This window comes from Talpa europaea (genome assembly GCF_964194135.1).
Source record: "Talpa europaea genome assembly, chromosome: 2".
Classification (NCBI taxonomy): domain Eukaryota; kingdom Metazoa; phylum Chordata; class Mammalia; order Eulipotyphla; family Talpidae; genus Talpa; species Talpa europaea.
Genome location: NC_140068.1, coordinates 149,546,844 through 149,574,832, shown reverse-complemented (window position 1 = coordinate 149,574,832; position 27,989 = coordinate 149,546,844). Strand labels below are relative to the sequence as shown.

Genomic DNA, 27,989 nt, shown 5'->3' with positions numbered 1-27,989 from the left:
CTTGCCCAAAGCGATCAAGGTAAGCAAAGGTGGCTAGTTACCTCTTTAACAGTTGTTTTTATGAAATCTTTTCTTTCAGTTAAATCATAGGCAGGATAATTTTCATAAACCTATAGTGAAAAGGAAAAAAATACAGGGTAGATTTAAAAATCCAATGTCTAGATAAAGAAGAAATGCATGGTATGTACAAATCTGCAACTAGTTTCTAACAGGACTCTGGTTGGCCACAGAATTCTACTGCAGGTGGGTATTTTTCATGGTGTAAACAGAAAGCAGAAAATAAACCAGCATGCAGGCATTTGGTGTTTAGTAAACAGAAGTTCCAGTTAATAGAACTGTAGATCTTAAATGGACGAAGTTCTTTATACTGGCAGGTTGTCAGGTATTTTGGAGAAATCCTTCTCTGTTCTATCATCCCAGTACTGTTTATGACTCCTCAACTTGAACACCACTGCTCAGTTTCTTCCCAAAGTTGTATCACTGTGATCCAGGTGGCTTCAGAAGTCCTACTCCTAGAATTTTGTTCTCTAAATTCCCCTCTCCTGTGAATTTTATACCTGCTGCTTGACTTCATAATGACATAGTCCTGACTTTTCACACACTTCCAAACTGTACGCACCCTGCCAGCTTCATGTCCACAGGATAGCTGGAAGTTAGCAAACTTTTTCTGTACAAAGCTAGAGTTAAATGGTTTCAGCTTTTCCAGCGACAGTTTCAATCACAACTACTCAACTATACCACTGTAGCGTGAAAGTGGTCACAGACAATACTTAAATGAACAGGTGTAGCTGTGGTACAGTAACACCTGGAAAAATGGATTAAGCCCACAGGCTGAGTTTGCCAACCCTTGCAAAGAGAGTCAATCGTATAAAGTACTAGAATTGTCTGACCTTTGTTCTTCCCTGAAAAACTCCAACTCTGTGGTTAAGTTGAGACTACAGACTGCTGCAGGAAAATATAGTAACTTTGAAGGCTGGTTCCATTTTATGTGCATGGAATTCATGGTTTTCAACATCAAAGGCCCCCCAGCAATGCCCAGTGTCGCAAACCAGGCCCTCTTTTCATTACTATCAATGGCAACTTCATCCCCTTACTCAAGTGTCCTAAACTCTCCTCTCAGGCAATAAAACCATTATGATGAATTCCTTCACTGTTCTGACATACCTCTCACCCTCCAGTTTAGTTCTGTCTGGATTAATCAATTTCCTTTACCTCTGCAGGGACCCATTCTGTATCTTTAACTTCTCCCTCCTTCCACAGCACTGTTCCTTAGCCATACACATGTTCTCTCTCCCTGACCTTAGGAAATTTTCTTAGTCACTTGTATTCCCTATCTGCACCTAAACTATTTCCTTTAAAAAAAAAAAATTATTTATTTATGCATACAAGAGCTGGGGTGCAGGCCAGAGGTGCAGAGGATGAGAGGATTTACCAGGAAAGTGGGGAGCAGAAAAGATGCATCTACTGAAATACATTGCTGAGGGGAGCAGCGGGCAAGACAGGATAGGTCTGCTGTGCCATGTGGGTTAGCTCCCTGGCTGGGGATCGAACTTGTGCTGCAGTGGCTGCCGATAGCTTCATAGTGCTGAGACTTAACCCCTTAAGTCACCAGGGAGGCCCACGAGCTCTGCCGCTTACATCTATTTAAGTGGCTGGAGCAGAAGCTCAGTAAATGCTGAATCAATAAGCAATCAATGTCTTAGAAAGTATAGGCTATTTCATCTTTGGTACATTTCAAATTTCAATTGCGTTGAAATTTGTAGACTCTAAAATGTGCCAAGTTTGTGTATGCCACTCCTATGGACTCACATTCCAAACTAGATCATTGGGGCCTCCTGATGGCACAGGGGTTAAAGTCTCGGCACTTTCAAGCTACAGCCAGCCCACTGCTAGATCCCTGGCCAGGGAGCTGACCCACAAGGCACAGCAGACCTCTCCTGTCTCGCCTGCTGCTCCCCTCAGCAGCGTATTTCAGTAGATCTGCCTCTTCGGCTTCCCATTCTCTGGTGAATCCTCTCACCACCCCCCACCTCCCTGCACCTCTGGCCTACACCCCAGTTCTTAAATGGATAAATAAATTTTAAAAACTCAATCATTAAAAAGAAAAACAGAAAAACTAGATCATCATATTTCCTGAGAAGCATTAGCACTTCACAGAAATTTTGTGCTAAGAATCTAATCTGTGACATCTCATTTACTATGGCAATGATGAAAATAAGGTGGTCCATGAATTCTGCTTTATTTGAAACTTACAATTTCTAAAGATACATCAATAAAAACCATTTCCTATCAAGAAAGGTAAGATTCCTATGCAGGATAGAATGCAGCACTTTAATTTTCACTGTATACATTATAATATTACTTATGAAATAGCTCTGGAGACTTAGTATGGTATTTAGGACTCTGTAAAAATGCTTGGTACACTGTAGTTAAAAAAAATTGTTCAATAAATGTATGCAATAAGAATCTTGTTTTGAATTAAGGAATGTGTGAAAGTATTTTTCAAAAAAAAGCAAAATATTCTAAGCATTTGTCCAATTACCTCTTTGCAAATCTGCTTCATTGTGACTTCCTCCAAGTTAGCATTGGCCAGTAATTTCTTTACTGTTTCTTTCAACTCTTCATCTGTAGGAGGTTTCTTCAATTTTTTAATTAAAGGCTCATCATCTGAACTATCCTCAGATTCACTTTCTAAAAGTAAGATGTTATTACACATGAAAAAAAATTTCTTACAAAGAAAAACAAACATTTAAGACAGACTGGAAAATAATCTGTAAGCATTAAAAGGGATAATAGGAAAAAAAATTGAAAAATCACTTCTCTACAAGCCACCCATAAAACATGCACTGAAAAGCTTCTCAATTTTGAAAAACTGTAACTATAACAAACTGGTATACTACGTTTCCCTGCAGTATTCTTGGCAGTTTACCCATTTTTCACACACTGAAAAACTATAAGCTATATCTTTATATTTGCTGAAAATGTGTCATTTCTAGCATACCTTTTTTGGAACTGTTTTGATTCTTCTTGGTGGTGCTGCTATCCGCCTTCTTTACATTAGCACTTTTTACAGATTTTTTACTTTTCGGAGTGGCTTTCTGTTTAGGTGTCTCCTTTTTAGATGTCTTTTTTGGTGGCTGTTGAAAATGAAAGCAGAACACATACACTGAATGTCATCCCTCATTATAATTCTCAATATCAGAAAAAACAATGTATTCAATATCACCAGTGAAAAATTACCTTACCATTTTTTGAGACGAAAAAATACTCAACAATTTTATCAAGCCTAGTTACTGTGGAAGCTCAAAAATCAATCACTAAAAATAACAAATACCAGTTATTTGTACTATACCACTATATGTACTACTGTAATCTTGAAAAAAGAACTCTGAAATCTAGGGATTGTTATTGTTCATTATCGTCAGTCTTAAGTTTGTTCCACGATGACAGATTTTTGACCTTTGTGTTTACTGATGTATCCATAATTCCTAAATAAATGCAGGGTGTACAGTAGTTGCTCAATAACTCTTTGTAAATAGATGAGGTTCTATGTCCACACTCATATAACCCACTAAAATTAAAGATGTGAGATTCAAACTGATCTGACTCCAAAACCTAGTTTCTCAAATGCTAACTCACAGCTGATAAAAATAAAGCAAGTATAGGGGCCTCCCCAGTGGCACAGCGGTTGAGCGCTGGGTTGCGAAGCTGCCCGCAGCCTCTGAGGTGCCGGTTCGATTCCCGGCTGCTCCCCGGCCACCGGAGGAGGGTCCCACATGGCGCACAGACCTCTCCTGACGCCTGCTGCTCCCCTCCGCAGTGCACTTCCGTCCTTCTGCCTGCTCTGCTCCCTGCTCTGGCTCTGGTGAATTCTCTCACCCTCCCGCGCTTCTGACTGTACCCAGTGCTTGTATAAATAAATCTTTTAAAAAAAAAAAAGGCAGCAAATATATATAAATGAAAAGATGACAAAATTATAGTTACTTTACCTCAACCTACCTATGAAATTAGGAAGCATTAATCTGAAATTTAATTAAGATTCTCAAATGTGGGCCTCCCCTGGTGGCGCAGGAGGTTGAGCGCCACGCTGTGAAGCTGTCCATAGCCTCTGCAGCGACTGTTCAATACCAGACAGCCGGCGAGGGTCACCCATGGCTCAGCAGACCTCTCCTGCCTCGCCCACTGCCATCCTCAACAGTGTATTTCTGTCCTTCTGCTTGTTCTGTTCCCCGCTCTGTCTCTGGTGAATCCTCTTCACCCTCCCACACACCTTGCCTGTACCCCAGTTGTTGTATAAATCTTCAAAAGAAAAAAAATTAAAGTGTACAAATCTGTACAAGTTATTTGGACTCAGGCTATTTCTCAGAGCAGTTTACTGCATTTCAGTGTTTATCGTTCCTCTTGTTACAACATTATCACTACATGTATTTATACAAGCCTAGTATCATTTTGCACTATCTTAATAATACACTGTTGGCTGGGACCTAGTTAACCACACCTAGTTTAACTGCTATCAATAATGCATGTAAGAGGTGTCAAAGGACTGACATGTGTCTAATAGTTAAGTGTAGAGCTTTACCTGGAGTTTTGCTATTCAGTGGCCATTTTTACTTCCTAATTTTCAAAAGTACTCTGGGGGGGGAGGGGATGGGGGGTTGCTGAAAACACAACAATGACTCGTCAATTTTCTGTGACTAAGTTTTCAGTTTATTAAAATTCCACCTAATTCTTATGAAACATTACTAGTCTTTGAAAGGGAGAGTACTAAAAATTCATAATTTCCACTGGTACATTTAATACACAAGATAGTAAGTATAATGTATCACTTTCTAGTCCACAAAATCTGGACATGTAGGTCATTCAAATATTCTACAAGAAACTAAGTTATTACAGAAAAAGTTGGGAAGATAGGAAAGAATAACAACACATTTAGCATTAATTCTTAATGCTCCTTCACATTAGGTCATTAAAACCAGTTAGGGGCCTCCCTGGTGGCGCAAGGGGTTAAGCACCAGCACTACGCAGCTATCAGCAGCCACTGCAGCATGAGTTCAATCCCCGGTCAGGGAGGTGACCCATATGGCAAAGTAGACCTCTCCTGACTCGCCCACTGCTCCCCTCAGCAGTGTGTATTTCAGTCAATCCAGTGTTCTGTTCGCCACTCTGTCTCTGGTGAATCCTCTCAACCCCCACACCTCTGGCCTGAACCCCAGCTCTTGTATGCATAAATAAATAAACCTTAAAAAAAATGTTAAATCGTTGAAACTTAAGGCCAGGGAATAAGGCTGTCATTAAAGTTTTAGAAGGCACACACAACATGGCACCATTTTTAATCAATTGGGAGTAGATAACTTTTAAGTATATAAGTTTGCAGTTACAGGGGGGTGGGAATTGTATGGGGAATATAACCAAGATGAAAATGCATACATTGTGCAAAAGTGAAAACTGATGTAAACATATACAAAATTAAATTTAAAAAAGTTTGCAGTAATAAATACAGGATAATCAAACCATTTACCGTATGTCACTATTGCACATAAAGATTTGAAACTATACTTCTGTCTATATGTAACATCATCTTCTAGAAGGTATAGTGTTCCATAGTTTTGTAAAGTAGCCTATTCTCTAGCACAAGACTGCAAACATACCATCTGTCATAGAATTACAGAAGACACAGACTAAAAGTGTGAGCTCTTGAGGCAAGATGCCTGATTTCAAATTCTAGCCCCTGTCCATCTTGGGGCCCTAGTTTCTTCACTTAACAAAGTGAAAGAAATAATAGTATTTATGGTTTTATGGAGAATAAATATATTAATAAACTAAAGTTACCTTTAATAATGACAGGCACCTAGGAAGCAATGCATATTAGCAATTATTACTATTACAGGTGCTTCCTTGTAGAAATAAATTAACTTTGTAAATTTAATTTTCTCCAGTAATTTGAAGTTTATAAAAAGCTTTCTTTCAAATCAAAACAGACACATTTAATAAAAGTAATAAAATCAACTTCAATGACACCTGTGTTAATTAGCCATGATCCATTATGCTACACAGGCAGGGGTCCATCAACATCTGAATCCCCACAATAACAGTTACATTATTTATACTGGATTTCACTTTCTTTACCAACCAGTTACAAAGTATTCCACGACAAACTTAAGGCAGGAATTCAGTAAAGTAGCTTTTAGAATGATAAATGTAAATGTGGGGAAATAAAGAGCTGCCTCATAAAATATAATCTGCAGAAATTCATACCTCTGGATTTCATCTTGAGCAGAGAGGCAATGAGGTAACTGTCACTCACATTGTGTGTTTCAGTCTTGCAGGTACTAAGAATCACTACCCTGAAGGTAACTACTCTGAAATCACTAGGTATTAAAGGAATAGTAAAAATTGGAAATTGGGACATCTCAAAGGACAGATCTCAGCGGCCAATTTTTGGCACTTAAGGCAAATGTGCATAATCTGGTCATTTGAGAGAAATGGGAAGAAGCCCAGGGAGAATTAAGAAGGAAAGCTACACCATATCCATTTGAATTTTACATGAACTTTTATATCTTACATTCACGCCCCTTTCCCTACTTAGGAAAAATTCATTCCTCATTCTAAACCCAACTTAATAATCACTCCTCGAAGTCTTTCACAATACTACCAATCTGACGAATTCAAGTCCCACAGAATGGACTGCAATTAACCTCTATTTACTTTGTGAAATTTATTTATCTCACTGGAGCTGAAAAAAAGTTAAACAAAATTGTCCTATTACACATAAGGAATCTGTAAGTGAGCCATTAAATGAGTCAGCAATTAGTAAGAACCTTTAAGTACAGTGTGACCACCATATCTGCAGCTTATGGAAATGATTAAGATAGGACTCTGTTTCCTTAAGCCAGAGTTGAACTGCTGAACTGAATTATAGTAATAAGTTAGTGATACCATAAACACATTGTGAAATGTAACTTCTTCCACTACATACAAATGCTATTAATGATGACAGGAACAAAAGCATGTTGACAGAAAATACAGAATGGCAACAAGGGACAACCAAAGTTTATTGGAACTGTCTGTGGACTTCACATACCAAATTCTGTGCGAGTTCAAGGGTCTGTCCTTTAGATTTTTTTTTCTTTAAGATGGCCCTTGGTGTAATCCAATTTTGTATACAAGGTTTTGCTATGCTAATTTCTCATTTATTAACTACTTGGGAAGTTTCAGTGTGGGTTTTCGCTCCCCATGTACCTGAGAAAGAGGTACACACCATCTTCTGAGTTTCCACATTATCTTTTCCATTTTTTGCTCTTATACTAGTCTAAATACTTGTCATCTTCTAATCTTTGGCCTCTCGTCTCCTATCAATTAAACTGAACTGCTGGTCATTTGTCCCATGATCTCCAGTATAGAACTTAAGAGTTTAAAACTAGTACTGAGAGCCTCCCCTGGTGGTGCAGCAGGTTGAGCGCTGGGCTGTGAGGCTGCCTGCAGCCTCTGCAGCACCGGTTCGATCCCCGGCCACCGATGAGGGTCCCACAAGCTGCACAAACCTCTCCTGCTGCCCGCTGCTCCCCTCAGCAGTGTATTTCGTCAGTCTGCCTGTTCTGTTCCCCGCTCTGGCTCTGGTGAATTCTCTCACCCTCCTGCGCTTCTGACTGTACCCAGTGCTTGTATAAATAAATAAATCTTTAAAAACAAAAACAAAAACAAAAACAAAAACAAAAAAAAAACAACTAGTACTGAGTAGGTGCTATATAATTATTTGAGGAACGGAGATGGGAAAAAGACCTGTGCAGTAGATAATCCTGAAAGATCTATTCCAACCCTTAGGTTCTATTTAATTAGCCTCATTCTGCAATGACAAACACTTTGTGTGTTGTTGTGGAGAAGAACCAGGGTGTAGGCCAAAGGTGCGGGAAGAGGATTCACTAGAGACAGAATGGGGAGCAGAACAGGGTGGATTTACAGAAATATACTGCCAAGGGGATCAGAGGGCAAGACAGGAGAGGTCTGCTACGCCATATGTGGGTTAGTGGGTTAGCTCCCTGGCCAGGATTGAATTCAGATTGCGGAGGTGACAGCGCTAAGACTTAACCCCTAGGCCACCAGCAAGGTCCTAACCAAACATTTTGATTTTTAGTAGTTTAGCTGGTCTTCTGATAACTTTCCTTATAGGTTCTACACTGAAGAGAAAAAAGAGCAGTATCACAAATCACTAATGGTGGGACCAGGACACCTATACAGATATTTAAAACTTTCCTGTGAGTAACCTAGCTATAAATCATACGAAACATGAATTTGTAGTATAGGTCTTTATTTTCTTCATTTTTGTATGACTACTTTAAAAAGAGAAAAATCGGGCCTCCCTGGTGGCACAGCAGTTGAGCGAGCACTGGGCTGCGAAGCTGCCCGCAGCCTCTGCAGCGCCGGTTCGATTCCTGGCTGCTCCCCCGCCACCGGAGGAGGGTCCCACATGGCGCGCAGACCTCTCCTGCCGCCCGCTGCTCCCTTCAGCAGTGTACTTCGGTCCTTCTGCCTGCTCTGCTCCCAGCTCTGGCTCTGGTGAATTCTCTCACCCTCCTGCGCTTCTGACTGTACCCAGTGCTTATATAAATAAATAAATAAATCTTTAAAAAAAAATAAAAAATAAAAAGAGAAAAATCATTCTTAGCTTCTAAGCTGTATAAAAACCATGCCATAGGCTGTATTTGCACAGGTCATCAGAGATTGCCAACTCCTGGTCTAGAGTTTGAATTACTGGAGATACAGGGAAAAGACAGGAACCAGGTAAGACAAATAAAATCAGATTTGGATCTAAATCAGTAGTTCTATATAGAGAACTCTGAAAACAGAAATATATAGACTAGAAACTCTAGACTACAAAATATACAGATTACAAGACGAGGATGTATCATCTCCTCACATTAAGTCAAGACTAAATGAGATGCAAGCTGTAAAAGCACACTGCACGTCAAAGACTCTCAATAGTTTGTTCCTTGAATGGACCAGTAAATGCTCCCTGAGAGTACGTCTCCCCAGGTAGACTTAGTTCCTGAAAGGCAGAGGCCATATGTTTAGTAAAAGCTCCAGTAGAAAAGTACAATCATTCTGAATGAGAATGATGAGTCTATCCCCAAAGGTGGATAGCCACAATGCCCAACTTCCTGGACTCTCCAGGATGGTTTCCATCTATCTTGTTCTAGCACCATCTCATGGCTTTACTCTGGACATAACTACAAACAAGTATGTCTTTCAAAGGTACCCCCATCTTTGTTTTTATGTTCAACCTTCCTTTCCACTCTTATGGTCAACTTCAACTGATACTTCTTCCATTTCTCACCAAAGTCTGCCTTCATCAACAGGCAGGGAGAATGATGATTGGAAATGTACAATCAAAATGAGATTACATTGGATAACAAATACTGGTCCCCTATTTTGAATCTCCTTTAAAATACTCTGAAGGGCCTCCCTCGTGGCACAAGAGGTTAGTAAGTCTCAGCACAATCAAGCTAGCAGCAGCCACTGTGGCATGAGTTCAAACCCCAACCAGTGAACTACCCACGTGGCTCAGCAGACCTTTCCTGTCTCATCCGCTGCTCCCCTCAGCAGTGTATTTCAGATCTGCCTGTTCTGCCCCCCACTCTGTCTCTGGTGAATCCTCTCACCCCCTGCACCTCTGGCCTGCACCCCAGTTCTTGTATGCCTAAATAAAATAAATCTTTTAAAAAATTAAAAAATGAAATATTCTGAAAATTTTCATGATTATATTAAACACAGTCTTTGCTGTTATAAAAGAAAAATATTGGAGGTATTCACAACAGCTAATACCTTTGTTATGTAATCAAATAGAAGTTAAGACTTGGGTTCTTTAGCAAAATGTATAGAAAAAAATAAGGTAACTAAGTTAAAAAAAAAAAAAGAAACAACTCGTTTTGAAATTGTTGTAGTTTTTCTTTTTAAGGTTCTGGTTTCCTATTTTGAATATGCTGTGAGTGGTTCAATAAGAACCATTCAGTAATATAAGTATTTTTGACATGCTAAAAGAAAGCAAAAAAATAAAACGGGTGTACTGCAATCTAAATTCTTTAAAGATTACTATAAAATTTTAAAATTTGAAGGGAATTTCCCATGTCTTTGATACCATGAAGGTATAGTCAGAGGAATGACCCAATACTTTTTGAAGGAAGGCAAAAAAAAAAACAACCAAAAAAACAAAAAAAAAGCCACACAAAAAAAACAAAAAAATACCTTCGGAGAAAAGGCTTACCTATCTTTTATAGGCAGCAGGGCTCTTGAAGGAGGGTCTCCAAAAAAGACGCCTGTCACAGAGCCAGAATCCTGTCCTCACAGCAGAAAGGTTGTACTGGGTGAACAGATGAACAAAATAAAAATTAGCTTACAATACACTATTCTTTTAACAACTTGGCTGAGAAAACCCATGAACGCCAAGAGTAAAGAATGTGCAAGCTTGCAGGGTGTTAACAAAAGATTATGAATTCAAGTTTAAGTCTAAATAGATCTTACTGTGGTGATCACTCAACTTTGCCTTCCAACAAAAGGTTTCATATGTGGGTTTGTATTTCCTCTGATCAAGTGATGGAGCAATTTTTATTTTTTGAAACATAACTTTCGCAGTCACCCTCCCAAAAAATTACAATGAAGCTTTTCCTTATTTGGCCAACAGAGGCAGGAAAAATCAGCACCTGATCTCACAGTTGCCCACAGCCAGAGATGGTCAGGTAACTATTGTATTTTAAAGAAACTTCATTTACCCTTTTATTCCTGGTTCCAAACTGCTCTCCTTCTATTGCTCAAATAAGCAAATGTCCAAGAGCTAAAATGATAAAGTAACTTAAAATGACTCTTTCATAAAGGAATTCTTCACAAGGAAAAGGAGGATTAAAAATAGTGAAATATTCGCTGCAATCATAGGAACAGTAACAAAGAACATCAAAGAAAATGTCTTTGCAACTGTTGGCTAACATGCTAAAAATAATGAATTTTCTTTAAAAAGACTTAAAATGCCAATTCTATTTAAAAGTTGGCAGTTTTCTGTAATTAAAATCCTAATTTAAAAAACAAACTTACTCATAAATTAAGTATCCTACTCTTCCACACAAATAAAGTTAAATATGAATATTGGCATGTAGATGAGTAACATCCAACCTCAATGGACAACTAAAATCTGGGCTGGATTTCTGCCTGCTCTGTACAATCTCTAAATTCAGCAAATATGATATAGGTTATATAACCCAAGGTCTCAGAAACACATGAAGGTAAAACCAAACTATCCAGCCTCATATTTAAGAATCTGAAACAGAACAAGAAGCTGATCTTAACAGGGTGGAGTCTTTAGAGAAAAATTCATTTCAGGAAATAAACAGGATTAAGTAATACTCACTTAGTAATTTCCTGTGAAAAAAATTCCATTTTTCACAATTTTTCCAATCAATCTGCAATTTTACCTCTTAGAAGAGTTCTTTTCATATAGTAAAGACCACAACTAAATTCATTTATGACATGTGTAACAAAGCTGCCAATTTACTGAGTCCTCAAGAAATGGAATAAGGAAAACCAATGCTACCATAAAAACACTGTTCCTCCTGCCAGCACTTACCTTTCAAAAGCAATCAGGGCCTTTCATAGAAACTGAACAGCACTAAAAAGTTTTTGAGGCTAGCCCTAAATCTAAAAGTCTTTAAAGCAATGAAGAATACCTACATTTACTGGGAGATCTATCAGGAAAAAGAAAGACTTCTCACTCCAGATTTCACAGGCTTATTTTATGTAGCCAGTCAGTACCAGCCCAAGTAGAAAACAGAACATCATGATACATCTTTTATACTGTGAGACTTTATATATTTAATGTCTGTTAAAGCTTCTTTGTGTTTTCTTTCTTTTCTCTGTGGATTTTCATCATTTGACCTGGGTTTCTAGCAAAAGATGCTTGTTTGTGGCACTGTAGAAAGGCTTTTTGATTTCCAGTGGGGCAATTCCCCTTGTGATCATTATCCAGGAACCAACAGTTATAAATCGGGGGTCATCTACATTCAGATGGCAACTAATCCTACTTAGAACAGTGAGACAATATAAAATATCTTCACTTTTGAACCTGTCCCTTGGTAATGACAGGAAGACTGGATTTAAAAAACTAAGAAGTAGTTGAATTAGGAATACTGTCACTATAAAATTACCACTATGCACATATTCATATGTAAACAAACATGTTTTCCTTCCAGATGTCCTTAAAATCTATTTCATAAAAACCTTAGTGCTGTGGCCTCCCTGGTGGCCTAAGGGTTAAATCTCAGCGTTATCACCTCTAAGGCCTGAGTTGGATCTCAGTGTTATCACCTCTAAGGCCTGAGTTGGATCCCAGCCAGGGAGCTAACCCACATATATGGAGCAGCAGAGCTCTCCTATCTCGCTCACTGCTCCCCTCAGCGGTATTCAGCAAATCTGCCTATTCTGCTCCACACTCTGTCTCTGATGATTCCTCTCACCCATACCCCTGTTCTATTCAAAAGTAAATGAAATTAAAAAACAGAACCAGGGCCTCCCTGGTGGCGGAAGGGATTAAGCACCGTACTCCGTAGCCTCTGCAGCACGAGTTCCATCCCTGGCCCCTGGCCGGCCGGGGAGCAACCCACATGGCGAGGCAGACCTCTCCTGTTGCACCCACTGCTCCCCTCAGCAGTATACTTCATCAGTCTGCCTGCTCTGCTCCCCGCTCTGGCTCTAGTGAATCCTCTCACCCTCCTGCGCTTCTGACTGTACCCAGTGCTTGTATAAACAAATCTTTAAAAAAAAAAAAAAAAAAAAAGAGTACCACATTGTTGGTTTTTAATTTTGAAGACAAAGAAATAGTTCAGTACATGTTATTTTTCTCTTAAGGAGCTAAGCTTTATTGCCATGCCCAGAGTATAGGAGCTGAAAAGGATAAGGTTGGTATGGACTGGATTTGAACTGGGCTTTGAGCTGGACCCTGAAGACTAGGAAAGGTAAATGGGAAGGGAAGTGTAGGGAGGGCTGGGGTGAAGCAAGATTATATCCTAAATAACGGAGCAAATCATTTGAGAAATCTTTCATAGTACACTGATATTTTATGGTTGACTTGACAACTTAATTTTGTTTCATGCAAAAAGTAAGGGGGTTAAGTACTAAGCAAATAGGGGATTTTTAATAAGAGTAGTAGCATTTTGAAGTTTATATGGTGGGCAAGTTTTGTATCACTTAGGAATGTCTGGCATTTTCTTTTACTTGGCAGTATTTGTAAAATGTTGACAGTATTTAGTTTTCAAAGTCAACCTCAAGAAGTAAAGAGCTGCTGAACAAGTTAGAGGCTTGACTTTATCGTCGCTTCCATGTGTATCTTCCAGCAGGTAGCTGAGGGAGAGCGTTAACAAGGATTTGAGTTCCTGTTGTTAATAGTGCTTCATTAGACTCTGTTTTACCTTTGTTTCGATGCCCCTTTGTGATCAGAGCGTGCCCTGTAAATTGGATAATCTCCCTTGTCTTATTTAGGGATTGACTCATGTGGCTAGACAGTTTAGGCCAGAGAATTGTTCATGTGGAAGTCTGTCTTGTGCATTGTAGACTATTTCCTAACCAGATCTTAGTAGTACACCCCAGTTGTGAAAACAAAAATGCCTCCATGTTGCCAAATGTCCTCTCAGGAGACAAATCACCTCCTCTTCATAAATACTGGATGAGAGGGAATACAGATGTAGTGAACTTTGATTTTATATTTGTGTGTGTCTATGTCGTGTGTATTTGTCTTGAAATATTAAAGTTCATGCTTATTTTAATGTAATAAAGACTTCTATAAAGCTACATGTGAAATGCTTTACAATTTAAAAAGAATTTAGACAAATCCAGTAGGTGTTTCATAAATACCTTAGTATATTTTTGGTATGAAGGAAGATGGGTAATCAGAGCACTGTGGTGGTGGTTTCTTTTAAGATTTATTTACTTATGCATACAAGAACTGGGGTACAGGACAGAGATGCAGGGGGGTGAGAGGATTCACCAGAGCTACAGCGGGGAACAGAACAGGCAGGCAGACTGAAATACACTGCTGAGGGGAGCAGCGGGCAGCAGGATAGGTCTGTGCACCATGTGGGACCCTCACTCGGAGGCTGGGGATCAAACCAACGCTGCAGAGGCTGCAGGCAGCTTCGCAGCCCAGAGCTCAACTGCTGCGCCACCAGGGAGGCCCAACAATATGGTACTCTTATAGTGCTAGAATCTGTGTCCAGATTATACCTACAATTTAACAGAAACATTTAACTTGTCCCACGGAAAGAAATTAGGGGGAAAAAAATTCTCTTACCTCCTCTTCACTTTCTTTATCTTCATCATCTGAAGACTCTTCCTTGGTTTTCTCTTCATCTTCATCACTGCTAGATTCATCTGACAGAATTTCAGGACATTTGGTTCGTTTAGTTTTCCTTGCCATTCCAGAACTGTTCCGTTCCTTTTTGTTGCTTTTGCTAGAAGTTTTTTTAGATTTTGGTAATGGCTGTGCAAAAGATAACACCAATAAAGTATTACATTGCTAAGTTAACCAACTATGAATTCGCCTTGTTCCTGTCTCAAGAAGCTTTAGTCTCTCTAAAGACTGACACATCCTTAACTCAATGATAACCTAAATTTTGCCTTCACTATCAATATCCTTTTGTGTTCTAAACACTCCTCAGAAATATCAAGAGAAATATGTAATATTTCATTCCACACAGAGGAGGAACTCCTTGCTTTAGGGGACCCTCTAATCACAGGATTGGAAGACACAGTCTATAAAGGCAATAAAAACCTTGTTTTACACATCCCAAATTTATGAATTATATAGCTAACATTCATATACTTTCAATAATGCCAGGATTATATTCTCATTGATAATTTTAAATATGCAGTGCTAATTATCAAACTAATTAAAGAACCTCAAAATCCAGTTGATTGCTATTACTATGATATTCAATTAAATCATACTTATCTAAAAAAGCATAGCTCATGTAAGGAAAATCATTTGATTATATTCACCAACAAATTTAATTTTTATTTATTTTTTAAAAATATTTATTTATTTTGGGCCTCCCCGGTGGCGCAGTGGTTGAGCGCTGGGTTGCGAAGCTACCCGCAGCCTCTACAGTGCTGGTTCGATCCCCGGCTGCTCCCCGGCCACCAGAGGAGGGTCCCACATGGCGCGCAGACCTCTCCTGCCGCCCGCTGCTCCCCTCAGCAGTGTACTTCGGTCCTTCTGCCTGCTCTGCTCCCCGCTCTGGCTCTGGTGAATTCTCTCACAATCCCGCGCTTCTGACTGTACCCAGTGCTTGTATAAAATAAAATAAATAAATAAATCTTTAAAAAATATATTTATTTATTTATGGTGCAGCAGACCTCTCCTGACTCGCACGCTGCTCCCCTCATCAGTGTACTTCACTCCATCCGCCTGTTCTGTTGCCCACTCTGTCTCTGGTGAATCCTCTCACCACCACCCCCACCTCTGGCCCGTACCCTAGCTCTTATATGCATAAATAATCTTTAAAAAAATAGATTTATTTATGCATACAAAGACTGGGGTGAGGCAGGGGTGACCAGAGTCAGAGTGGGGAGCAGAACAAGCGAATCTACTGAAATACACAGCTGAGGGGAGTAGCGGGCGAGACAGGAGAGGTCTGCTGCGCCACATACGTTAGCTCCCCGGCCGGGGATCAAACTCATGTCGCAGTGGCTGGTGAGCGCTTCATAGTGCTGAGACTTTAACCGCTGAGCCACTAAGGAGGCCCAACAAATTTAATTTTTAAATGCTTCCATAGGGTAGTATTTCCTCACTTTTCGAATTGAAAACCATAAAATAACCTTGCATAAGGATCTAGAAAAATATACACCAAGGAATCAACATTTATTTCTGAAAGTATGGGCAGCTTTTCATTTATGTCTGTTATTAAATTATAAAAATGTATAAAAGTGGTAGTATCTTTCATGAACTACAGGTTCTTTCTCTCTCAGGAACTGTGGTCTCAAGGGGTGGAGGTGTGGGGGGGGGTGGGGGGCGGTCACTGTGATCTGCACAAAAACATGTTAAAAGCAGATGCTTTTTTTAATATAATGTTCTCAACCTACAAGACAGCTTCAACCGTGCCCAGCAACCTACTGTTCTAAGGAAATAGCCTCTCCAGGTCATTCCCAAAAGCCTTTAATGGGATCAATCACAGATATTTTGCTGACAAGTTCCAAACCTATGAGATTCCTTGAACATATACAGATACCGTTGTGTGAACCACATTGTAACCACCTATTGCCAGAACAAAATCCATTTGAGTAAATTTTTTAACATCACTTTGGAGAAAAGATAACTTGCCACCTAAACTCTCACTACTCACTATATGAAAAGCAGAATTCAAATGTGTTAGGCAAAGGTGGTATCCCCTCACCACTTCAGTTCAGGAGGCAGGTGAAAATATAATTTGTTTATAAAATTAGTGACAAAGAAACTAGAATGGGGAACTGGACAAATCTACACCACAAAGTGAAAGGACATTAAATCATTCAAGTACCCATTTATGCTATGCAATTTCCAAAAATGAGTCAATTACTTTTACTTTAAAAAATAATAATATATATATGGCCTCCCGGGTGGCGCAGAGGTTGAGCGATGGGTTGCGAAACTGCCCGCAGCCTCTGCAGCGCCAATTCAATCCCCGGCTGCTCCCTGGCCACCGGATGAGGGTCCCACGTAGCCCACAGACCTCTCCTGCCGCCCGCTGTTCCCCTCAGCAGCGTAGTTCGGTCCTTCTGCCTGCTCTGCTCCCCACTCTGGCTCTGGTGAATTTTCTCACCCTCCCGCGCTTCTGACTGTACCCAGTGCTTGCATAAATAAATAAATAAAAACAAACAAACAAATAAATCTTTAAAAAAAAAAATATATATATATATAGGGCCTCCCCTGGTGGCGCAGCAGTTGAGCACTGGGCTGCGAAGCTGCCCGCAGCCTCTGCAGTGCCGGTTCGATCTCTGGCCGCCAGCGAGGGTCCCACATGGAGAGCAGACCTCTCCTGCAGTGTCTGCTGCTCCCCTCAACAGTGTATTTTGTCAGTCTGCCTGTTCTGTTCCCTGCTCTGGCGAATCCTCTCACCCTCCCGTGCTTCTGACTGTACCCAGTGCTTGTATAAATAAATAAATCTTAAAAAAAAAAAAAATAGAGAAGATCATTTATTTAAAAATATATATATATACATATATATATATATATAAATGCCTTAGGGCTAAAAAATACTTGAATCTATTAATCAGAATCTAATGTCAATGGTCTCGGGCCTCCCCGGTAGCGCAGCGGTTGAGTGCTGGGCTGCGGAACTGCCCGCAACCTCCACAGCGCCAGTTCGATCCCCAGCCGTCCGGCAAGGGTCCCACATGGCACAGCAGACCTCTCCTGTCTCACCCGCTGTTCCCCTCAGCAGTGTGTTTCATCAGTCTGCCTGTTCTGCTCCCCGCTCTGGCTCTGGTGAATTCTCTCACCCTCCTGTGCTTCTGCCTGTACCCAGTGCTTGTATAAATAAATAAATAAATAAAATCTTTAATGTCAATGGTCTCATCTCTCTTTGGGAAAAAAATCTGATTAACAAATAACTCAGACAGCAGTACGAAAGGAGGCTAGTAAAACAATATTAACTCAACAATTTAAGATTATCATAGAGAAAAAATGAGCACTAGTGAATTGACAGCATTTTTCTTAAATGATGAAAACACAGAAAATAGCTTGAGAAATCATTACATTAATACGTAATCATAAGCGGAGTCAGATATGAAAACAGATGTAAGAGTCACACTCCACACGAAAGGATAGAAAACACCAATTCTCAAAAGCATGGCTCGTGAAACCTGTGCTTTCCTGACACCTTTCAGGAGTCAAAATTCAAACTACTTTCTTAATACTGATTGTGCAAAAGCAAACATGGGTAAAAGTGCTATTAACTTAGTACGAATCAAGGCAGAGGCAGTAAGCTGCTACAACACTGCATCATATGCCTCATGATCCCACACTAGCCGAGGGACAAAAGGTGTTCCACTTAACATCATGTCCTTGATGAAGCAGTAAATACTAACAGTAATCACCCTTTGAGTGCCATATAACAAAATGAAGTGCATACACAGCACTACGGCTGCATAATATAATTCAAAGATTTTATCAAGAAAAACTGTTTGTGGGCACCCCTAGTGGCACAGAGGCTAAGTCTCGGCACTACACAGCTACGGCCAGCCACTGCGGCTTAAGTTAGATTCCTGGCCAGGGAGCTGACCCACATGGCGCAGCACACCTCTGTGTCTTACCTGCTGCTCCCCTCAGCAGTGTATTTCAGTACATCTGCCTGTTCTGCTCCCTACTATCTCTGGGGAATCCTCTCACCCCCTGCATATCTGACCTACACCCCAGTTCTAGTACGCACAAATAAAATAAATCTTTGGGGAAAAATAAAGAGAAAGTACTTGTATAACAAATTACTGTTTTCATGGGACACCATTTTTAAAAGACTGGAAAAACTTCAGACTTAGGTATGTGATAGACATATTCTCAAAGAATAAGGTCTTGTTACTTCAAAGAAGACAAATGACAGGATGTATTGTTAATCATAAATCAAGTGAAAATTACAATTTTGGAAATCTCATACTGATTACCATCAACTTGAAAGTCCCCTAATACCTAAAGATTTTTCTGATGAGATGGTTATATGAAGTAATGTGACTTCTGGACAGTGTTTAATTAAATGTGCCAACCTTTGGAAAAACCTGCATAATTTAGGAAACCAGTATTTCCATCTGATCAATATATTTAAAAAATCATGCACAGGTAAAAAAATTCCAGGTTTATTAATATGGTTTCAGATTTCACACCACAACTAACCTTTAATAAGAAACTACCCACTTGGAGCCTCCCTGGTGGCCCAAGGGGTTAAGATGTAGTACTATGAAGCTATCTGCAGCCACTGCAGCAGGAGTTCAACCCCTGGCCATGGAGGTGACCCACATGGCGCAGCAGACCTGTCCTATCTTGCCCACTCTCCCCTTGGCAATGTATTTCAGTAGAGCTGTCTGTTCTGCTCCCCGCTCTGTCTCTGCTGTCTCTGGTGAATCCTTGAATCCTTGTGACCCCCCCCCCCCCAATCTCTGGCTTGCACCGGAGCTCTTGTATGCATAAATAAATCTCAAAAAAAAAAAAAAAAAAAGGTGACAAAAACTGACTTAAAAAAAAAAAAGAAACTACTTCCTTGGAGTTTTGGTACTGTAGCAAAGGAGAGTTTTCAAAATATGTCTCCTTTTCTTATTGACATACCTGTGAGATGCTGGATTTTCTTCAATACTTAAAGCAAAACAGTACATTGCTACAAACTGAAATGCAGAAGCAAATGAGAACAGGCTGTCTTCTCTTAAGTTAACATGAATAGATTTGCAAAAACAATGCCACTTTTATCACTAATTTTTCAGGAAGTGTATTTACTGTATTCTAAATTAAATCTGAAAAACAATTTAAGTAAGTGCCTACCAACCATTAATGAAAGCATTTTACATGAGAAATTATAAAAATAACCCTTATAAATAGAAGATTCTTTGGTCTTCATTAAATTGTTACAAAGCTATCGCCAGCCACTGTGGCAGGAGTTCAATGCCCAGCCGGGGAGTCAACCCACATGGCAGAGCAGACCTCTCCTGTCTCGCATTCTCCTCCCCTCAGCAGTGGATTTCAGTAGAGCCACCATTCTGCTACCCGCTCTGTCTCTGGTGACTCCCCTCACCCCCTACAACTCTGGCCTGCACCCTAGTTCCTATATGCATAAATAAAAAAATCTTAAAAAAAAAAAAAAAATAGCGTCCTGAAGCCAATACATTTGAAAATCACTAAGGAAAAGACGAATATAAAAATATCCCCAGCAATTCAGTAATTGCTTCTGAGGAAATAGTGATCAAACTGTCACATGAAATACTAAAAAAGTTTAAAATATAAAAAGACAAATCTCTCATCTTTAAGCCAGTGTGAAGCAAAAAAAAAAAAAAAAATCACTGTACCCTTTAGGTTTGTACCTACATGACAAAAATACCCTTCATCTGTCCTGGTATAGGTAACAATAAGCAGGGACCCAGTTCATCTCTGGTTCTTATCTGTATGTCCTCTCCTTTCACCAAGCAGGTTCACCCAACCTTCTAGACTCTCCAGATCCCTTCCGTCTTTTTCCTATAAATATGAAACTATTTGCAGGCAGACTTAAACCAAAAATGCAAGGTCACAGAACCAACACTTCAATGGATATTTTAAGTCAGTGATGTCACCTGTCAGTTAATAATTAGGACAGACCTAATCTAGAGTTTAGGAGGAATGAGAGAAACCAGAGGCCATTTTACTTTCCTGGTCAACTCCTGGAATCTGCTGAGAATTCTGGAAACCCAAACCAAGAGACTTCTAAGATTCAGCATTTCTTTGGTTTTTTTTTTTTTTAAGATTTATTTATTTATGCATACAGGAGCTGGGGTGTAGGCCAGAGGGGTGGGGGGTGAGAGGATCCACCAGAGACAAAGTGGAGAGCAAAACAGGCAGATCTACTGAAACACACTGCTGAGGGGAGCAGCAGGTGAGACAGGAGAGCTCGGCTGCACCATGTGGGTTATCGCTCTGGCTGCGGATCTAACTCATGCCGCAGCGGCTGGCGATAGCTTGATAGCGCTGTGTCTTTAAGCCCTGTACCACCAGGGAGGCCCTAAGACTCCGCTTTTTCAATGTCATTTTTTCATAACCTTATTCCAGGATCAAGAAAATATCCAGGGCATCCCTGGTAGTGCAAGGGGTTAAGCACAGCACTGTGACACTATTCACAGCCTCTGCAGCAAAGAGTTCAATCCCCTGCTGACCAGGGAGCTACCCACACAGTGCAGGAGACTTTACCTTTCTTACCCACTGCTCCCCTCAGCAGTGTATTTCAGTCAGTCTGCCTGTTCTGCTCCCCACTCTGTCTCTGGTGAATCCTCTCATCCCGCACACCTCTAGCCTGTACCCCAGTTCTTGTACACATAAATCTTTTTTTTTTTTAAAGAAAAAAGAAAACACTCAGTTCTAATACCCAAAATCTCATCTTTCCTCACCTGATTGCTAGTTATATACCCTCTCCTGTCAATACCAAACTTCATTCTCAACTGTTTCTTTTTTTTTTTTTTTAAAGATTTATTTATTTATACAAGCACTGGATACAGTCAGAAGCATGGGAGGGTGAGAGAATTCACCAGAGCCAGAGCGGAGAACAGAACAGGCAGACTGACGAAATACACTGCTGAGGGGAGCAGTGGGAGGCAGGAGAGGTCTGCGCTCCATGTGGGACCCTCGCACCGGCACTCCAGAGGCTGCGGGCAGCTTTCCAGCCCAGAGCTCAACCGCTGCGCCACCAGGGGAGGCCCAACTCTATCTGTTTCTGTTCTCTGCCAGTGCTTTCTGAAATACATAACCCTGGATACTCAGTTTGCATTTTTTGTCTTACCTGATGTAATTTAGTTAATAATTATTTTCCTTAACTTACATCTTATATTTTCCTTAACCTGACATCTGACATGGAGGAACACATTCCTGTGCCCCCCATGCTGCAGATGTCCAAGGCAGACACATCCTTTGAATAAAGAAGGTATTACTGAATGTTGATAGCAACACTGCTAACTAAATTGTTCATAGAAAGACACTAAAGAGAAGGAATAAATAATAAAAAGAGTAAAAAACAGTAAAAACTGTAATAGTAAAAACTGTTCCTCACTTTGCCAGAAGGCTTTGGATGCATTAAGAAATTCAAGATCCTCTTCACCAATTCACTATTTACACCTGATCGCTCCAAATCAAGAACTTCGCAGATGCTCTTTAACATGGCATTTCTAAATCTGGAAGAGAAAAGAGAGAATACCTAGGTGATTACATAGGCAAAGCGCACCTTCTCCACACCATAAAGGCAATTTACTAACCAAACTGGCTAAGCTACTAACATACAAAATAGCCAATGCTTCTCTGAATTTTAAAAGTAATACTCGTAATTTTGACTAGGAATACAAAATACAACCAGATGATTAATAATTGAAAATGCCTTTTACCAATTAAGTTTACAAGAGTAAAAGAACTAAGTTTAATCACTAGAACATAATCTAAAAATGTCAATACTACAAAATTCATGGACTTGGTAATTCTTCTGGCTAGTAATCAAATACATTTTCCCCTACTATGATGTTTCAAAGAAGGAAGTAATCATCTTTACTATTTGGTGTTCTTGAACTACAGGGTATTTAATAAACAGGAGCTCTAAAAAGATACCATCTTGCTCACATTATAGTGACGGATACTGTTTCTATCAAACTGATCATCTCCACAACAGTTTAAATGGTGCCTACACACAGGGGAACAGAGCAGCTGGACAGGACAGGAGTAGATTTTTCATTATGTTCCCTTTAGACCTTCTGAATGATGTACCTATGTCATTCCTCTAAAAAACAGGAAGGTCTTTATGTTTTCAATAATCTTAAATAGTATTTACTGGAAAGTAATGAACATCACAAGTTGACAACTGTAAAGACATGCAGGTCTTGGCATTTAGAGCAAGGAACAGCCTACTGAAAATGCACAAGTGATTGCATTTAAATGTTTAAAAATAATTTAAAGCACACTGAGCAAAATACTTACTTTTTCAACATTTCTTCCTTCTTTTTATACTGGATACTTCCTTTTTCAAATGGAAAGCCACTGAACTGACCCACATTCTTCTTTAATGAGGACACCTGAAAATGTTGCTTATTATTAATGCTATTCACTACCTAGTAATGTACACAAGAAAAAAAAATTAAAGCTAACACCTTTATTTTCATGCCTCCAAATTATAATACTAGCTATTCAACATTTTAAATTCACAACTGAAAACTAAATTGGTTACTACTAAGGTACTAACATTTTAAAATGTCTACAAACTTAATTTTTGAAAGTAATTTTAATTTAAATGAGTTTCCTTCTGGAAATTTTGTACTGGTAATTATAAAACCACAATTAGATGTTACCTGACAGTAGCAGGAAATGTGGAAAGTTACTACATAAGAAGACTCCCCCTTTCTAAGTAACATATGCTACAAGAAACATTTCTTTTCCAAATCAGAAAAGTTATGAATTTTATTTTGAAAAGAACAGAGCACCCAGGAAAATTAATACCATAAACTAATAATAAGACTTGTGTGAATTCATGTGCGTATGAACTGAATAAGATACAAGTTAAATTACACAATGCTTCAGACATTCTGATGTCTTACTTTGCTCACACTCAATCCAAAGCAGTAAATGAAACACTTATTTTAACAAATCCATCGGCAAAGAATTAACACTTGATTTATCAGAACTTTGCTCAAAGTGAAAATCAAATTATTATTTATTCTAAATGGTCAAAATAGCCCCAAAATAAATTTCTTCTAATACATCTAAAAATCACCCAAATAATCATAATCTGAACTGTGTTTGGCATAAAAACAACTACAGTAAAAATAATCCTGGGTATTATAATCCCAGTTGCATCTTTGTGGCTGTTTCCCATAGTAAAGTAATTTAACAAATGTTTGTCGTAGTGTGTTAATCTGTATGGTAAGAAAATTAAACTACTTGATCACTAGAGTCCTTTCTAGGACTAAAACTGTTTCTATTATGAAATATTCTAATATATAAATATGCTATCAAGTTAAAGATATAAAGACAGTCTTACTGTGCCCGGTCTGTTGTAAAGCAGTTTATGCAGATTTCTAAGTTCATCTGTTTTCTTTTTACTGAGAAAGAAATGTATCCTTTCAATTTCACAAAGTTTTTGCCCCTTTCCTAGACAAAAAAGAAACAACAAAAAACATTAAACCCGTAATAAACACCCACTACTTGTTAATATATTTTGTAAGTAAAGAGTTAAGAATTATCTTCACATAATTTACATACAGCTTTCAACACGACAAATTAAATAAAAATTTACAATATCTTACTACATAGTACACACTAAAAATTAAGCATTGCTCACCAAAATAAAAGACTAAACTCACCTTGTGCAATTGTAAATGGCTCTCTTTGTAAAGAAGAGACTTGCATTGTCAACCTTTCTACTTTCTTCTTTTCCCTCTTGCCTTCCACAATGAGACTCTTTTCTAGAAATTAATATAACACCTCATTACTAACAAGCTTAGACTGCATTAACTTTACTGGATAAACACGTAGTAAAAAAAAAAATCCCAGAAACCTAATACCCTACTCTTCCAAGCATGATGCTGAGATACAAATGATGTAACAAAGATTAAAAAAACACTTCATAAAACAAATAGTATCACCGAAGATTTTTTAGAGTGACATTTTACTTACCTGACAATTTCACAGGGGATTCAGTTAGAAAAGCAACAAACTTTTATCCAACTATATTACTGTTATGGAAAACTTCTCTATCTGTGAAAGATCACTAAGGTCCTCATCATTAAGCCGACTCTTTGATTAGATATTTCTATTAATTGGGATTCAGTTTGCTACACATCAGACAGTTTAGATCAAATTTATGAGCACTTCAAGAAATAAACAAAAAAGTAACAATTTAGTTACTGACAAAAGACCAACAGGGACCTGAAAGCAGAGCAGCCTGGAGTTATTATTGATAATATGAAATTACATTTAAACTGTCATCAACTGTGGGAGCCCCATTACTCTGTAATTTAATGAATCATATTAAATCATTCTAACAGTTAAATTGTTTAGCCTGGACTGCTAAAAAAGTAAAAAGCTAGAAAATACATATTTTAACCTTAAACAAAAATCTGATTTATCTAAAGTCATATCTATTGATAAAGTCACATATATTAGGAAGATTTTACATATTGTTGTGGGTCTTTCATTCTTTCAATTTAAGGCATGTTCTGTGCAAAGCTGCACTAGATACTAATGGGATGAAGAGGTGATTAGGACACTGAATATCTTCTCAAAGACATGTTTACTAGGGTTATTGATACATAAATACTATACTCCAAAATAAAAAACAATAAAAATTTAACATACAAACTGAAGTTCTGTGAATTAAGGATATTTTTGGTTTAGAGGAAAAGAACCAAAACAATGGACCCAGCTTTGAAGGGTAGGTAAGATTTGGAGAAGGGTAGCAAAGACTTGTATGGAAAGAATAAATAAGGAAAAAGGGATTCCAGCAGGTATTTTCTCATAATGGTGTATAGAATGAAGAGAAAACGCTGGTTAACCCGCCACTTTCCCTGAGTAATTTAAATCATAATGCTTGCCTTTGATTACCACCTCTAAGTTAATGACCTCTGTTCTAGGTCCAGTCCAGAGCTTTCTCCCAACCTTCAGTTCAACTGAACTGGCTGCCAAATGGACAGCTCCACTTCATGTCTCACAGGCACCAAACTCAGTGCAGACAAAATACAGTCATCTGCAACTTGCTCATCCGGCTTTATTTTTTACAGAAAGTAATGTTTCCCACTCAGCTGCCAAGGACAGAAACCCAGGAGTCTTCTTTTAATAGGCTTCTCTCTTGCCACTGTCATCCTATTTCTACGCCCACTGCCAAACCTCAAGTCACTCTTTATCTGGCATGGACGTCGCTCCTTGTTTCTGCTGTCTCCTCAGTAGAGTTCACGTTTCAGAGTTAAATAGAATTAAAACATTTCACAATCTTAGCTAATTGTTCCACAAACACCACAAGTAAAAGAAATAGAATGAATTAGAAACACAGAACTGCTTGAGCAATTTTTTCAAAAAAGTAAAATTTTCTTTTTTTAAAAAGGCTAAATTTGAACTAGTATCAGTCTCCCAAGCATGACTATGTTGGTGACAGCACTTTTACATGACTTCTACAATTTCCCCCCAACACGCATAAATTTATCCCCTCTGTGGTATCCGAATCCTATCTTAAAAGATTCAAAAATAAACAAACAAAAAAAACATGGGAGGAAAAAGTGCTGAGGAAGTCTTGGATTAGTACTGCCAAAATGCGGCCAATTTTCAGTTACTGTATTATAAATAATTTACAATCTATTCTAATGTTTTTGGACTTAAGTGTGGACAAATTCCCTTCTGAGGGCACCTACCGTTTTAAACAAAAGGCACATGGTTTAATCTAAACCTGGATTATATTCATAAAGTGATCGCTTCGCGGCCTTTTGGCTAAGATCAAGTATATTCATCAAGTGATGACCATGGATTGGTTTAAGTTTACAAGAACTCAACAGTCAAACCTGGATCTGAAAAGCAAATTCCAAACCCTTTCTCAAGTTGAACTGAGTTGCAGCTATTAAATAAAATACATTCAGACTGGGCTACTAACCAAAGAATGCTGAGACACCGATTTTTAAGTAGTCAGAAACATCGTGGGAAGCTGGCACACTACAGAGGCACTGCACTGTGTATCTCAGAGAATCCCAACAGTACCAAACCTTCCAACAAACCTGTAAGGTTGTTTCCTGCTTTTATTCAAACAGTGGTTAATACTGCTCTCCCTAGGACCTCTCTGGTGGGGCAAGAGGTTAATTAAGCACAGCACTATGAAGATGTCCGCAGCCACTGCAGCAAGAGTTCGATCCCAGGCCACCCCCATGGCGCAGCAGACCTCTTCTGTCTCCCAGCTGCTCCCCTCAGCCGCGTTATTTCAGTCAATCTGCCTGTAGTGCTCCCCACTCTGTCTCTGGTGAATCCTCTCACCCTCCTGCACCTCTGGCCTGTACCCCAGTTTTCGTATGCATAAACAAATCTTTAAAAAAAAAATACTGCTCTGCCTCCACTTCAAAACCGAGACGACTGAGCTCATCTCTAACTTTCCCTCTGAGTTCACTGCTTTCATATTCAGCTACTTTCTCAAGCAGCAACAGCTTTCCCCGGGTGAAAGTTTCCCCTGGAGACTCTTCCCCTTAGAAAAGGTCCTGCCTGTGCTGAAGCTCAGCCAACTTATTAATAACTTAATGTGCAGCTTCGTGAAAGACCATAACTTCAAAAGGCAAAAAAAAAAAAAAAGAGGTGCCCTGCAATGAGCAAAAGATGAAAATACTAACGGAGGCGCCTTGGGAGGTAAACACGGCTTGAAAAACAGATGTGAAACTCACAAACTTCCTGTGCAACGAACGCTGCAAGGCCAGGAGGCTGGTCGCCTGGCAAGAAATCAATTGCAACCCCCCCCCCCCAAAAAAAAACAAAAAACCGCAGGCACAGGGCTCCCCAGTATGTTTTCCAAAATAAAAACCTCAACCCCAACTTAATTCCCTGCTGCTGCTGCTGCTTCACACACAACAGATTAAATGCGCCCCAACATCACCCCGACGCGCCCGGGCGCTCCAGGAGCGGGGAGCCCGGGTTCTGCCCATGCACCCCCGGGGGGGGCACGAGCTGCTCCCCACCTTTTTCTTCCTCCTCATCGTCCTCCTCCTCGTCGTCGTCCTCGTCGTCGTCCTCACTTTCCTCTTTGGGGTCCGGCATTTCGGGCTCCTTCTCGGCCGCGGGCTGCGCGGGGGCGCCCTCGGCCTCGGCCGCGGGGCCGGCGGCGGACATGCTGGGGCCTGCGGGCGGGAGGCGGTCAGCCGTCCGGGCCTCGCGGCGGGCGGGCGGGCGGGGAGGGGCGCCCCCCCACCCCGGGACTCGGCCGACACCCCCGGGCCCGGCGGGGAACCCCACTCGCGCCCGTCTCCTCCCGGCGGCCCCGGCCCGGGCCCCCCCGCTCCGCGCGCCGTCGGGGAGGCCCGAGGCGGGAAGCCGGGCGCCCCTCCCACCGGCCCGCGCCCCGCGCCCCGTCCTCGCCCCCGCCGCCGCCCCAAGGGCCGCGGCCGCGCCCCGCGGCGCCCCGTCGGCCCCCCTCGCCCGGCGCGGCCCTCACCGCGGGGGGCGGCCGCCGCGGGCCTGGCGCGCGAGGCCCGAGGAAGCTCCGCGAGAAGAAGCGCGCGGGCCGCTCTCCGTGACGCCGCCGCGCCCGCCGCCGAGTCAACAA

At 40.2% G+C, this 27,989-nt stretch overlaps 1 protein-coding gene across 1 annotated transcript; it reads right to left on the bottom strand.

Moving 5' to 3' along the window:
* Positions 1 to 14: 14 nt before the first annotated feature.
* DEK (DEK proto-oncogene) lies at positions 15 to 27,989 on the bottom strand (the record flags this gene model as incomplete). Its single annotated transcript, XM_084259530.1, has 10 exons — positions 27,879 to 27,989; positions 27,406 to 27,564; positions 24,067 to 24,168; positions 23,745 to 23,854; positions 22,688 to 22,782; positions 21,777 to 21,897; positions 14,324 to 14,512; positions 3,002 to 3,137; positions 2,543 to 2,691; positions 15 to 110 (listed from the first exon to the last, which is right to left on the bottom strand). Exons 2-10 carry the CDS (start codon positions 27,554 to 27,556, stop codon positions 15 to 17), a joined length of 1,149 nt encoding a protein of 382 aa, XP_084115656.1. The 5' UTR covers positions 27,557 to 27,564; positions 27,879 to 27,989.